We start from the raw sequence: 15,964 nt of genomic DNA on the forward strand, positions 1-15,964 counted from the left end.
ACGGCACCTGTCAAGAGGTGGGATATATTGGGCAGCAAGTCAACAATCATAAGAATCTGAACAACTTTGACAAAGGCCGAGTTGTGAAGACTAGATGACTGGGTCATAGCATCTCCTGAATGGCACGTCTTGTGCGCTGTTCACAATGGTTAATACCTACCAACAGGAATGACAACCAGTAAACTGGCAACAGAGTCATTGGTGCCCATAGCTCATTAATGTCTATGAGGAGAGAAGACTAGCCCACCTGGTCTGATTCCCACAAAAGAGTTGTTGTAGCACAACTTGCTGAAAAGCTTAATGCTGGCCATGACAGAAAGGTGTCTGAACACACAGAGCTGCGCAACTTGCTGTATAAGGGGCTACGTCACCACAGACTGGTCAGAGTGCCCATACTGACCCCTGTCCACCTCTAAAAGTGGCTACAATGAGCATTTGAGCATCAGATCTACAGCGATGGAAGATATTTTCCTGGTCTGATGAATCACATTTCCTTTCAGATCATGTAGCTGGCCCAGCACATGTGCATCGTTTACCTGGAGAAGAGATTGCACTGATGAATTATGAGAACAAGGCAAACCAGCAGAGGTATTGTGATGCTCTAAGCAGTCTTCTGCTGGGAAACCATCATGTGGATGTTACTTTGACACATATCACCTACCCAAAAATTGTGACAGACCACATACTGTACACCACTTCATGGCAAAGGTATTTCCTGATGGCAGAGACCAGAGAAGGATAATGCTCACTGCCACACTGCAAAAATTGTCCAGGAATGGTTTGAGCAACATGACAAAGAGTTCAAGGCATTGACTTAGCTTATAAGTCCACCAGATCCCAATCTGATGAAGCTTTTGTGGGCTGTGCTAGAGAAACAAGTCTGATCCATGGAGGCCTACTGCTAACGTCTTGGTGCCAGATACCAAAGGACACCTTCAGAGGTCTTGTGGAGTCCATGGCTCATTGGGTCAGAGCTGTTTGGTGGCATGAGGGAGAACTACACAAAATTAGACAGGTGGTTTTAATGTTGGAGTTGATCAGTGTAGGTTACTTGTTTAACTGCTGAGGGCATGTTCACTGTTATTGGCCCATATCCTCATTGTTTAACTCTTTTACGGCTGATGTCGACTTTTGCCAAAATTCAGGGGCAGAGGACGGTAAGCAGCTGTAAACTATGACAAAACTCACCCTTACATTTAAGTTCGACTCTCTTTGCTAGAAGGAGAGTTACATGGCTTTGCTGATTTAACCTTGATTCCCTACGCGTGCAGCAGTAGCAAAGAGCAAACAACCTCTAAAATGGCATCAACATCTAGCGAGAGTCCAAAGCAGATGTGCAAAGCAAAATACTGTTTTATGTAATTTCGTAGAATAGGACTCTTAACTGTCAGACTCCGAGTTTGATGCAAGTGATCTGGAGATGGATATCAAAAACAAAAGTGAGGTATTGGCATCATCTGATTGGTCCCCTGCAGCAGCATTTGCCTGGGGGGACCACCACTTATGATGACAAGAGGTACAAACCAGATTGTGTCACACTGATACCACTACCGCTACCCTCCTGCTGTGATGTCAAACAGGCGCCAACAGCAGCCACAGCACATAGCGACAGATGTTTTATGTTGATTTGTGTGTGAAACTGTTGCTTTGTGTGCTTTACAGAAAACTTGAGTTTTTTGGAAAAATAATTCAGCCCTCAAAGAGTTAAACACTGAATGGACATGTGGATGTTATCCTTGTACTTTCCAAATGAGAAAGTAGCATAAAGGTAAAGTAATTAGCAATGTAATTATCTTTTACAAGAGGTAATGAGTAAAGTAATCATATTGCAATTTGAACGAAATAATTAGTAATGTGTAATAGATTGCTGTCTTTGAGTAAACAACCCATCTCTGATGACGAGGAAGCTCATTAAATATCTTGGGAGTAATGAGTGAGAAAGAGTAAATTGAGAGGACATACAGTAAAATGGCAAGCAAAAAATTTAAAAACAGAAGTTTTGAGGAGAAACATACAGAAGAGAAACCGGCTGGAGGTAGTGAGAAGCAGATGCATGTTGTACATCATCTATTTTGACGGGAATCATAGTAGAAATGGAGAACCAACACAACAAGCAAAGCAGCAAAGTGAACAAATTAAGAGAAAGAAAACTCCTGAAGAGCAATAGAATATTGGACAAGAGAGGAGGTGTTGGGATTCCTGCCTCTGAGAAAGCAACACTAATCCAAACGAAGAGACAAAGTGAGAACAGTAAATAAATTAATTTGTGAGCCGTCCTGGTTTGGTCACAACGCAGCTCTTGAATGCATACATACACTGGAGTTCTGAGAGGAAGATCTAAAGATGGGGGGGGGGAGACCATATCAGTCTTGGAAAGGCCGAATTTAAGATGGTGGTCATTTGTCTCCAAAGAGTTAGCTGGGACAATATTACAGAGAACTGAAGGAAGGAAACAAAAAGAACATTTGAGCTCCATTTATGAAGAGGTGACGAGAAGTGTGAAACTGATTAGGGGAAGCTGGAGAGCATATGAAAGGTTTCAGGAGAAATGAAGAAAACATTTTTTTAGGACTTTGAAAGATGGAACAAATATGTTACGGTAATAGGGTATGCTTTATCAGTGTCATCAGAATATAAGTTTAATATGTCACTGTGCTCTGTGCAAATATTTTAAATCTGCTTTTCTTTTCTTCTTACATGTACAGCTAACACAAATCCAGATTTAGCACACAGGGGCTCATTATTGAGAACTGCTAGGCAAGCATTAGAAGACAAGACAAGCTAAGAACAACTGCGAAATGAGCAACGTGCACTATTTCTGTGTGTCAGAGTCAGCGTGACATTGTATCTATCCCCTTTGTGCCTTGTTTGGAATGGTATGATTGACCTAAGTGGGGGCCTGCACATGAGTATAAAGCCTTGGAACATTGCCCGGCACACCTTTAAAGCTAACAGACGGATGGGAGATACCGTCATCCGATCCGGAAAACCATTCCAACGCAGCAACGAAAATGGCAGACTCTATACAAGGTCTTGTCATGGCTTCCCGTCTGTTATGCAGCGTAAACCGTCATTAAAGACAGGTAAGTTATTTCTCCTATGTGATTCCTTACTGCCGTATCACTTTTAATATTATATCTACAGTATATAGTTTCGGGTTATGTAACATGCCGCAATTACAAAAGAACTTATTCCAACCAGAGAGTTGGTGCCCCCTGCTGGATAGAATCAGTTATATTGATCATGCTATATTTTGTTAAAATTATTTAGGAATATGACATCCATATGTGTAACAGTATTCTGTTATCCTCCATCCTTTAGTTTTTTGTTTTATAACAGTAAATTTACTTGACATGGTGACATTACGTTCATTTCACTAAGTGCTTGCAACATACTGCTATCTACGGAGAAACCTTCTAGCACCAAATAATCAAACTAACTCCATACACGGGCGAGAAATGTCCAGGTGTAACTAATGACATATTCCACACACGCACACACACACACACACAGCCATCATCATTGTTACAGCCTGAGAACAGGGCAATCTCTCTTATGTAGACATCAAACTGTGTAAAAGAAAAGTTCAAGCAGTCCTCTCCTGTCACTGTGTGCAAGTCCAAGCTGTGCCTATCAGATGAGCGCTGAGGACTACTGTTCAGGAGACGGATTAAGGTCTTTGAACATAGAAAATATAGGGAGGCAATATTTTTGAATTAATAAATGCATTAAAAACCTACACTCTTAATTTACTTTCATATTCATTTCAGCAAATGCCCAATTTCTTTTGATGCATCGAGTACCCTCTTGTTTCACACTCAGATGAGAGCCGTTACTGCCGTTTCATTTGTCATCTCAAAGGTGAGCTGCTGGAAAGAAAGAGTTACCTGGCAACCGTTGTCAAGGAAACAACAATTACATTTGCTTTTCTCCTCATAACTCTTCTCATCTGCCAATTATGAAAACGTAGGATTTAAAGGTGCCTTGGATTATATGGTGAGGACATTTTCATGCATTGCTGAGGTCATTATGAGCAGGTCTGTCCGCAGGTCCCACCGTATAGTCTGGGATGTTCAGTCCATGTTACATCCCAGTCTAAGCAGCCCATTTTATACCATAAACAGTAAGCACACATTCAACCTGGTTTGGTGTGTATGTATTTATTTATTTATTTATTTTAGTCTCCATGACAATAAAAGTCTACAACCATGCTTTTAAGATCTGCTGCTTTTAAATTAATGCAAGGGAGAATTTCAGGCTGGTTCTCATAAATAATATGACCAGCATTTGTTTTCCTTCCTTATTCCTTTGCTCGTGTGGCACACGTATAACATCAGAGTTAAACACAACGTTTAACATTATTTGGTTAAAAATGATCTGATTAAGATGGCTGAATAATATTCAAATGACAATCCACTGTAAACATAAGACAACACATATGCCTGCTGTTATTAAATCAGTCAGCCTAAATTCACTTTATAGACAACTTCAGCTAGCAGGTGTGACATGCTGCCTGGACCCAAGCAAAGCTGGGCACGCAGACAAAAAAGTCCATCTGTCGTGATATATGCATGCTGTTTACAGTCCAATTCCTGATTTGACATAATAAAAAACACTAAAAGTAGCTGCTGTTCGTGTTGCTTCATTTAAGGAATGAAAACAGACACCCATTTCCTTTCATCTCCAACTCAAAATATACTGAAGAGGATGGCCTCTTCCTTTTCCTGTCCACTCTAGATAGCAGAAACATTTTATACTTGAAACTATAATGCTGCGTACAGATTTCTAAATAGCAGTCAGATCATGACAGGACCGAGATTTCTGACGGAAGAACCTTCCTCCAGTGGCAGTATTCCTTGGCACAAGACTCTGTAGAAAACGGCGGGCCTTCCGGGTAATGCTTTCTCGGCGTCTCCCTCGACGGCGATGCGGTGAAGAAATAAGACCCATCCTTTCTGTGCTCCTGATTCTCTTGACTACCTCTTCAAGCAGCTGAAATGTATTGTGGTCAAGTGCGGCTGACGTTTCAAAGTATTGGCACTGGAAAAGGGTGGCATTGGCACTGGCATCTAGAAAGAAATTGGATTTATGTGCAGGTGGAATTAATGATGAACATCTATTCCCGTTTAGGGTAATATTAACTTAAACATTTCAAATCTTTCTGTGTAATTGGAATTTACTTTAAAAGTTAAACCTGCAGACTTACAGGAATCTACAGTTACAGCAAACGGATACAAAATATGTATATATTTGACCTCCAAATCCGAGACCATGGTCCTCAGCCGGAAAAGGGTGGAGTACCCTCTCAGGGTTGGGAGCGAGATCCTACCCCAAGTGGAGAAGTTCAAGTATCTCGGGGTCTTGTTCACGAGTGAGGGAAGAATGGAGCGTGAGATCGACAGGCGGATCGGTGTGGCGTCCGCAGTGATGCGGGCTCTGCATCAGTCTGTTGTGGTGAAAAAGGAGCTGAGCCTTAAGGCAAAGCTCTCAATTTACCAGTCGATCTACGTTCCTGCCCTCACCTATGGTCATGAGCTATGGGTAGTGACTGAAAGAACGAGATCGCAAATACTAGCAGCCGAAACGAGTTTCCTCCGCAGGTTGTCTGGGCTTTCCCTTAAAGATAGGGTGAGAAGCTCAGTCATCCGGGAGGGGCTCAGAGTAGAGCCGCTGCTCCTCTGCATCGAGAGGAGTCAGATGAGGTGGTTTGGGCATCTGATCAGGATGCCTCCTGGATGCCTCCCTGGTGAGGTGTTCCTGGCATGTCCAACCGGGAGGAGGCCCCGGGGAAAACCCAGGACACGCTAGAGGGACTATGTCTCCCGGCTGGCCTGGGAACGCCTCAGGATTCCCCCGGAAGAGCTGGAAGAAGTGGCTGGGGAGAGGGAAGTCTGGGCATCTCTGCTCAAGCTGCTGCCCCCGCGACCCGACCTCGGATAAGCAGAAGAGGATGGATGGATGAATTGATATTTGACTCGTCAAATTAACTAATGCTATGCAGAAGAGAGCATGACACATACCTTCATAAGTGACTTCTCGTGACCTCACCAGGTCACTCTTATTACCCACAATGATAATAGGACACTGTGGATGAGCCTCTCTGACTCGAAGGCGTAGCTCAACCGCATAATGAAAACTTTGTCGATCAGTGAGCGAGAAAATGAGAAGACAGATATCAAAGGTCAAAAGTGAGAGGTCCTAAAAGAGGAAGGAGGAGAAGAAGAGAAAGCAAGAGGGAGAGTTGTTATTCGTGGAATTAGTAGCTGTCACAGCAACATAAATCAAACATTTGTAGCTGGATGTAATTAGGAAAAAGTAAAGATTGGATACTATTGAATATAAGGCCTGTGCAACTTATCTGTAGAGATGATTCAAAACAAGAAAACTAGGGTGTTGTACCGTGGTAGCCATTATGAATGTAGAATGTATAAAGAGTCTTTTTAGTTAGCCAGTAAAAGGTGGCATTTTGCTTGACTTCTCTCTCACTAAAAACAAGAAAAAAAAACACATGCCTGCTGTAAAGTTTCACAAATTCAGGCCTGAGAAATTAAACCGAACGTAACCAAAATGTTTTGTACATGCAAACCATACAGGTTTACCAAAGGAGAAAGTCATAAGCACCTGAGGTAAAATTTAGCATGCACTGCACAAATGATATTCACAATTACATGCAGAGTGAATCGAGGTAAAGGGCACTGTGGGTGGCACTGAGTGTGGCAGTGACTGATGTTCAGAGATGCCTTACTTTGTTCAGGTATTGAATGTGACGATGCCAATTATTATCGTCTACCAAGTAATAGCTTAAGTAACAGTAATATACACAGTGGCAAGAAAGGTATGTAAACCTTTTAGAAATTATCACATTTAAATATAAATTTACTATCCAATATGGTCTGATCTTCACCTAAGTTTCAATAATGAACAACCACAATCTATTTTAATTAAAAATGCTCAAATTATTGTATTGTTCTTGTACATAACAAATACATCGTTCAGACATGCAAAGTTGTAGGTTGGAAAACGTGTGTGAACCCCTAGGTACATGTCAAAAGATGATTGGATTCAGGAGATGGCCAACCTGGAGTCCATCCAATGAAAAGGGATTGAAGGTGTGGCTTAAGGCTTCTTTGACCAATAAAAAAAAGAATCAAAAGTTCTGAGTTTGCTATTCACGTGAAGCATCTGCTGATGCGAAGCATACCTTGCAAAAAAAGGATGTCAGAAGATTGATAATCAAGAATTGTGGTGTTGCATAAAGCTAGGAAGGTTTTACAAAGCAATTTTCAAATGTATGGATCTCCATTAGTCTACAGTTAAACAGAATGTGTCTAAATGTTGACCATTTAGTACTGTAGGTGCTTTCCTAAGAAGCGGACGCCAGCCAAGATGGCACGAAATGCTGAACGCTCAATGAATTAAAAAAGGGAAACCCTAGAGTAACAGTTAAAGACTTGAAGGGATCATTGGAACAGGTTAACATCTTTGTTACTGAATCTACAATACACTTGACATTAAACAGGTAATGCAGCAAGACAATGACCCTAAACATCAAAGTAAATCTACAACAGAATGGCTGTAAAAAAAGAAAATCCGACATTTGGAATGGGAGAGACAGAAACCAAACCTTAACAAAATGGAGATGGGGTGGAAGGACCTCAAGAGAGCTATTCACTCTAGAAAGCTAAGGAATATGGCTGACATGGAACCGTTCCATAAGGAAGAATAGTCCAAAATTCTTCCTGAATGTTGCGCAGGCACTGGAAGTGATTGTTTGAGGTTATTGCTGCTAAAGAAGGTTGGATCAGTTATTAAATCCATGGGTTCACGTACTTATCCACATTTTATGGGTTTGTTCAATAAAGCCATAAAAGATTATAGTTGTTTGTGTGTTATTGGCTTAAGCATATTGTGTTTGTCTATACTTGTGACTTACATGAGGATCAGATCACATTTTATGACCACTTTAATGCAGAAAACCAAGTCTTTCCAAAGGGTTCACATACTTTTTTCTTGCCATTGTAAATGTATTATTCCTTATTTCGATGTTGTCTGGTGCTCATTCAGAGCTGCTTTTTGCTTATTGCTTTTTGCAATACAGGAAGAATAGGCTTTATCTCTCCATGACCTCACTGCATTAACTTGGTATTGTGAATGAATAGATGGATGCATATTTGTGTTGATGCCATACAATAATATATTCAGAGGAGCAAACAGAGGTGTAAGTAAAAGGCTTAATTAGTTCATGCACACCAGGAAATCGCAGTGTAGCTGTTGTTGAAAACATTGATTCAGAACCAAAAACGCAGTTTGTGAAGAAGCTACAAGGCTGCTAACCAGACATGTTATCTAAAAGCAACAGTGAAATTGGCAGCAGGTTCTAAACACTCTGTAAATCAGACCGGGGGGTTTCTAAAAACATAATATTACTGTGAGAGTAACTTACACCCTTTCTACCTATCTATCTATCTTTAGTTACTCCGTGATCAACAAGGGGTCAAGTTTCAGAGATATAAGAGTGATGAAGGACAGTGTGGGTGGCCAGCTGTTTTGTGCTAGCCAGTACTTTATGTTCAGTGAAGACCATGGATTTATTTTCTGCAAAATGTGCATAATGACAGGCTTGTTGCCTTTCTCCGTTCATTTGTTGTCTGGCTTTGTTCATATTCTGCATGTTTGCATGTGCTGTTTATTCAGTCAGAATGCTTATATGTGAACAAAACATTTTATGTTTTTGAGAATCATTGTAGCACTCTGGGCAAACCTCTTATGAAGTAGTAAACTCATTTTCTTGCTACACTGGATTGAACTTGGTTTATGTAGACAAGCATTTGACATGTGTTAAGGGTCACTCTGCCTTTGAAGTGCCATTTTAAACCTTTGGAGTCAGTGTCAGTCACTCCAGGATTTCAGTGCCTTCAGTTACCATTAAAGAAGAAACCACTAATGAAGCTTATCAAATCAGATAAATCACTAAATCATTCATTGGATTTACTTTGACTTAGAGTGAGAAGTTGTTGGACAGTTATCTTATCCATAGATCTTGACCATACATTGTTCTTCTCTCTTGTTAAATGAATCTTAGCCTGAAGAGGTCTATTCATTTTTTACATTTAAGATTTCTCATTTAAAGCTTTACCAATGTTGTGTCTTGTCCTAGAGTGTATATAAACACAGGGAACTTCTGTTTCTGTATTACATCTTGCCTGAAGAAGGGGCCTGAGTTGCCTTGAAAGCTTGCATATTGTAATATATGAACTGAACACCAGCAAAACCAACCAAGGATCTGGTGGTGGATTTTAGGAGGCCCAGGCCCCTCCTGGACCCCGTGATTATCAGAGGTGACTGTGTGCAGAGGCTGCAGACCTATAAATACCTGGGAGTGCAGCTGGATGATAAATTGGACTGGACTGCCAATACTGATGCTCTGTGTAAGAAAGGACAGAGCCGACTATACTTCCTTAGAAGGGTGGCGTCTTTCAACATCTGCAATAAAATGCTGCAGATGTTCTATCAGACAGTTGTGGCAAGCGCCCTCTTCTATGCGGTGTTGTGCTGGGGAGGCAGCATAAAGAAGAGGGATGCCTCAAGCCTGGACAAACTGGTGAGGAAGGCAGGCTCTATTGTAGACACGGAGCTGGACAGATTTACATCTGTGGCAGATCGACGAGCACTGAGCAGGCTTCTGTCAATCATAGAGAATCCACTGCATCCACTGAACAGTAAGTATCATCTCCAGACAGAGGAGCAGCTTCAGCAACAGACTGCTGTCTCCGTCCTGCTCCACTGACAGACTGAGGAGATCGTTCCTCCTCCACACTATGCGACTCTTCAATTCCACCCATTTAAACGTTAACATTATACAAAATTATTGTCTGTCTGTCATACCTTCATTGTTATCACTCTTTGATTTTAATATTGTTCTTCATCAGTATATTGCTGCTGGAGTATGTGAATTTCCCCTTGGGATTAATAAAGTATCTATCTATCTATCTATCTATCTATCTATCTATCTATCTATCTATCTATCTATCTATCTATCTATCTATCTATCTATCTATCTATCTATCTATCTTTTTAGTTAGCCAATAAAAGGGGTCATTTTGCTTGATTTCTTATTACATTCATAGTGGCTAACAAGGTACAACACCCTAGTCCTACCTTGACTTATATGTAACAGTATGCTTCAAAAGTTATGAATTAGGTTGGTTCAGAATGTTTTGGGTTAAGTTCAGGTAAGTACAAAGATTCTATCCAGATTTTTATTTTGGCAGATCTGAGAAGAACAATTTAAAGCTGATTCTTCATTCTCTGCATTCAATAACTGAATATGGCTTTATGCATTAGGCCAGACTTTTGATCTGACAAGTGGATTAGCTAGTACTATTTTGAGACGTAAAAGGTGCTTCTTTTTCCTTTTTTAATATGCCTAGTCTCCTCTAGCTCTTCTTTGCATGTTCCTGCTGTGGTCCTCAGCTGTGATGCTTCTTTTCCTGCCTGAAACACTGCACATAACAATGACTCATTTTAAAAGATGTTCACATTGTAAGGTGGCATGAAATTGTTGATTTCTTTGTGTTCTGTTATGAGTTATATGCTCATGTTAATGATCTTTCACTGCACTTTACTGGTTTTTTTTTGTAAGCAAAAGAAAGCAATCAATAAACTGATGCGACTCTAGTATAGTGTGCAAGGTTTCATGATGATCTGGTTAAAGTCATTTACGCTTATTAGTTTGCAGGATTGTGTTCCACTCCACTATTGATGGTTTAGGACGAATGGCGGGGTGGGCTGCTCATTTTTTTGAATTGCTTGATATTTTGCAGCGGCTGTCTCTGCAGAACGTGATGAAGTATGCGATAAAGTGCTCCCCACTTCTGCAATTTGGATTTCCAGGCTCATGTGCAATGATCACTGTGTTCCAGTAGTTTCCCACGCTTCCGTTTTTCTGACAAGATGGCATCTAATTTGTGCCGTAATCAGAAATTTCTTGCATCACTTCATCATCATTTCCATTTTGTATTTGTTTGCAGAAGAGTGACTTATTTTGTACTTTTTGGGCCATAATAATAGGTCCACTGACAAATGAGCTATTTCTCTTCAACAAACTGTTGATATTTAATGCCTGTATACTACAAAGTGCTCAATCACAGTAAAGATCACCAGGATCTTTACGGGTCACTTCCTCAAGTGAGACCTGTGCCTGCTACCTGTTGGACCCCATCTAGAAAATACAGTTTTGTTTTCCTTATGTCCCTTCCGACTGGATGGCCTCCATTCTAGCTCTGATTTAACACTGTTGTTGAAGCTACTGGTTTTGTTTTTTCTTCTGTTGCCATCGAAAGATTCTGTGATTTCTTAAACAAAGCAATTCTTTCAATACTGATATCAGTTATGTAAGGCAGAGTGCCATGTTTGTCCTAGCAGTTTTCATATCATAAAGGAAGGCTTGATTAAGGTTTTAATAGCATGAGTGGAATATTTAATGAAAACTGCATTAAGAAATGACTGTTTTCTTGCTTTTGTGAGTAGTTTTAATTTCACTGAAGGCCTGACATAAATATTCATACTGAGTATTGGGAATAAACACTGGCATCTTAATAATGAACTCTCATAACTGGCACAGACTTGACCATTTACTATGGCCAAGCAAAGTTTTCAGCCTCTCTTGGATTTTTACATTCTTTATTTTATAATACACAATCTGAATGTTCTGCTCAAAGGGGATGAGTAAGTAATGCATGTCCTTTTTTTGTTTTAAAAGGAAAATGTTAATAACAATTTTGGCCTGGTTTTAATAAGTAACTAGGAAGTTAACCATTTATTCGATCTGCTGCTTGTCCGATTTCTATATTTGCACATGTTTGAAATTGTCTCACAAATGCTTAAAAATAGTTTTAATTACATCTAAAAGCCAACTGTATCAATGTAATAATTTTTAAATAAACGTTAGAGTTTATTAAATTATACTTGTATTTACTGTTATGAAATGCATTTGTACATAGGATTTAAACAATGATATGCCTATGGAAAAATAATGCATATAAAAGAGCTGACTGTGCTCTGTTGGTTCCAGCCTTTTGTCTGTAGCTTCTGAAGTAGACTATGGAATCTGTAACCCAACAAGATTAAGTGTGTCCAGACAATGGACAGATTGATCAAATGATGTATGGTTGGAAGAAGCCGTTAGGGGCAACAAAGGTACTGTGATACTAGTGGAACCTGCTGGAAAAAGACAGAAAACCAAAGTGAAAAGCAGGACCTTCTCCGCAAGATAGTGTTGTAGATAGAGCGGCTCTGGATTGTCTGAAGGAGTTCCAGAAGACAGTTTTCTAGAGACACACAGAACAGGAGTGATGCTGTTGTAGGCTAGGGAGAAGCTAGATGGCAATCCAGTTAGAGGACATCTGGACTGCTGATGATAGTAAAACAGGAGTCTAATTTCTTTAGGGGCAGCAGGAGTGAGTTCATGGATGATCTTAAAGTTACCCTGGACTGGGGCATTAATAACTCCATCCTGCCATTACCAAATTAAGTGGAGAGTCTAATATAATTTTGGAAAAAAGGCTTTCTTGCATGGCATCAAAGGGGCCAGTAACTGAAAGCAGGTGATGGAAGGTAATTTGATGGAAAACAGATGGCTGTTGTAGTTAGTAGAATGTGCCATCAAATCTGGCTGGTCAGTAGGAACGGACTTGCTTAATCTATTATATCTGTTTATTTTTCCTGCTTTTTCTATGATGCTGGATGCATGTTTTACATGGATTCTGGGGTTTTGAATTTCAAATACCCGACCGAATTGTGGTTTCTTCGAAATTAAACTTGTCGTAGCTTTAATTATTGCGGGACCTCAGATTTTCATAGCGTATGGTCCTGAATCATGTAAATCTACGTTTTGAGAACTGAATGATGCGAATGTGATTATTGTTGACTCTGATTTTTTGCCTGTAGTGTTCATGGTTTTTACTTTCACCACTGACAAATCGTTTAATTCTTGCAGATATGCCACTTCAGTGGGAGGTAACACTACTTTTCCCTGATGGCAACACAAATTAGACGATCTATAAGTCTCCGACTTGAACTTTAAAGCTGAACAATATCTACATACTTCTGTCATATCACCTATATCCATATATTCAATCTCTTTTTTCTATTCCGTTATTTCACCGAGTAATAATTTCCGTTTGTGCTAATGTGAACTTTACTATATACTGTATACCCTGCCGTTCTTTCTTATATTCTGTAAGTGCCTTGAGAATGGGAAAGGCGCTATATAAACAAAATGTATTATTATGATTACTTTCTTTTTTTGAGCCTTTCGAATTCTACTGCTTTCAGAATCTGTAACCTGCTATGCATGTGTATCGCGCCAACGTTTTTGAACGTCTTTATGAAATCTTTTATTTCTGACCTCGATTGGACCTATGAAGTTTTCAATCCCACTTGGTCCGGGCTGATTATTACTTTCCTTATTTTCAGAATTTGCAATAGTTAAAAAGTTTAAACTTTAATACATCTTATTGTGACTGTGGTATAGCAGGTCCGCGGCTTCCGAAAAAAAGTCAGGTATTTTAAAGTCCGTATAGCCGTGTCGTTCTCCGTGGGCGCAATTGCACGACCTCGGGGAGTTAATGAGGTGATTGGAGCGAGTTGCACTTGCACGTGTGGGTGCGGTCGTTCTTGTTTGCCTCATTGGCTTCCTGCGGTGTGTAATTAAGACGCTGTGCCCACGGAGGCAGAGGTGTATATGTGTATTTATAAACGAAGGTACACCAGAGGGGGAGGGATAAATCGTGGAAAAAGATAAGAGAAATCGGAGAGGAAGAGAGAGAAAGGTGAAAGGTTGATGGAGAGAGAAAAGAGATGCAGTAAGAGGGCTGAAAACAGCAGTCAGGTGGTGACAATCCGGCCACCTGGAAGGTGGAAGTGCCATGAGCTGGGGTCCCGTGAAGGAGCGTTATTCTGTTGCGCTCTGGGGGCTAGCTCACCCCACTGAATGTACCAGTGAGTGGGGTGAGCAGGAGAGGTGCCCTCCCGAAGGATCTGAGGAGCGACTGTGGGTGCGCGAAGGATCGAGGGAGGAGAGTTGACCTCGGTGGTCTGGCAGTGACTTCCTGATGGAGGCCAAGACGGAGGTTAACTGAAGGAGCTCGTGGTTGTTGGTCTCCGTTGGCCGCGAGTAATGGTAAGCTGGGGAGAAAGAGACGGAGGTGGGCTGGAGAGTAAACGAGGAGAAAGAGACTACGTTTTAATTGCTTCATATATTAACCTTGCGTTTTAAAGGATTTATTTATTGTTGGTTTTAACCCCACTGGACACTTGATTTTATGGATTTATTTATTGAACTTTGACACTGCACTTTTGCACTTTTTGATTTGATTATTGTTTTAAATAAAAGTACTTTATGGAATATCCCCTGGCCTTGAGAGATTTGTCCCTATTTGTCAGCTCATCTCGGTGACATTATCAACGGTGTTGGGTTCAGGGTTTCCGAACAGATGAGGAGAGCATGGTAGAGAACCCACATCATCATAGTGACACCATATTTTTTGTTTATTGGGTGCCAGCTATTTGTTGAGTTAGTGCTGGTTGTTGCTACATTGGTCCATACCACCAGCACCTGGGAGAGTGCAATGCACAACGTCATTTGGACTGCCGGCATAAAGGTCCACTCAAAGGTTTCCAAAGCATCAGATATTTTTTTTATTTGATTTCATTTAGCTATTTTCTATGGCTGACTTATTGGGGGTTTTTATCAAAAAACAGTAAGCCATTTTCTGCCTTTAGTCTTCAAATTTTAGATTAACATTATTTTCACAATTGATCAGCTCTCCTTTGGTATGGGACACTGCCTGCTTTTTTGCCTTGTCTTTTCTCCCAATCCAATTTTCTAATTTTTTGCTGTCTTTTCTTCAGTCAGTACCAATTGTGCAGACAGACAGTATTTTGTCTTGTGTCACTATTTTGTACTATGCATATTATTATCTCCTTTTTTGTTTATTCATAATTTGTGTTTTCAAGTAATAAAACATCTTTACTTTGGTCACCTGAAATTCATCTTGACATTTTTGTTCAAGCCTGTACTAGTGACTCTTCATATGTGTTCCATTGATAAAAGATTAAGCTGGATGACCTAGAGTGAAGGGATACTACTGCCATTTAACCCATTCAACCTTTTTGTATCTTATATATAATTTAAAAAGTTTTGATTTGATCATAGACACTGAAGTATACTGGGATTGACATTTGTAAAGATAAGTGAGTAAGAGCAAAGCAGAAGGCCTCTTCAGCAGGAGTAGTCAATCTATACAATACATGCATACACTAATATCCATGTACCATATTGGACAGTTAGTGACCCATCTTTCAATATTTGTTTTGCCCTAAGCAATTATAGTACTTAAATGGGATGTTTGCATTCTTCAGACAGTCTGTTACTGAGTTACCCCACCAATGGCCAATGAAATGTTCCATGCAGTAAACTGCAGAGGATTACAATCAGCCCAGGAATGAACTGATCAGGTAGGCCTGACACAATTTTAGGACTGACGTGGAACTCACAGAGGCAATGGCAAGAGTGGGATGATGCCAAATTAGAGGTCATCCTGGCTAATGCTGTCCATTCTCTAATCCTCTACTCGATGTTTTGTCCTGGAGCACTTTAGCCTCCAAGTGAGTCCACTGTCGTGTGCTAAGAGGAGGTGCTGGAGCTCTTCTCTCATCTTCTCTGAGCTCTTAATTCCTTCTCTGATCTTGTTCCTTCTAACATTAATCAGCTATAGCAGACACCTTGGGATTGGGACAACATTTGTGATATTGCTATATTATTATTATATGGTTTCTATAGTTTTATATTGCATGTACAACTCGTGGTCTTGTATGTACATAGTAATTTGTACTTTGTTTTTAAATGATTTGACTTTATGTTCTGATTGTTTATTGGGGCAAGTAAATTTACATTCAGTGT

At 40.2% G+C, this 15,964-nt stretch overlaps 1 protein-coding gene across 2 annotated transcripts in view; it reads right to left on the reverse strand.

The window, feature by feature from the left end:
- Positions 1-4,144: 4,144 nt before the first annotated feature.
- rem2 (RAS (RAD and GEM)-like GTP binding 2) overlaps positions 4,145-15,964 on the reverse strand; it is a 34,326-nt gene continuing 22,506 nt past the window's right edge. For both annotated transcript variants that reach the window (XM_039747996.1, XM_039748004.1), the window contains exons 4-5: positions 6,021-6,198; positions 4,145-5,069 (exon numbers count right to left, since the gene is read on the reverse strand). In XM_039747996.1, the coding sequence (XP_039603930.1) occupies positions 4,786-5,069; positions 6,021-6,198 (462 nt within the window). In that variant the 3' untranslated portion in view covers positions 4,145-4,785. The remainder of the gene's footprint in view (positions 5,070-6,020; positions 6,199-15,964) is intronic.

Source organism: Polypterus senegalus, chromosome 1 (genome assembly GCF_016835505.1).
Source record: "Polypterus senegalus isolate Bchr_013 chromosome 1, ASM1683550v1, whole genome shotgun sequence".
NCBI classification, from domain to species: Eukaryota; Metazoa; Chordata; class Cladistia; order Polypteriformes; family Polypteridae; genus Polypterus; species Polypterus senegalus.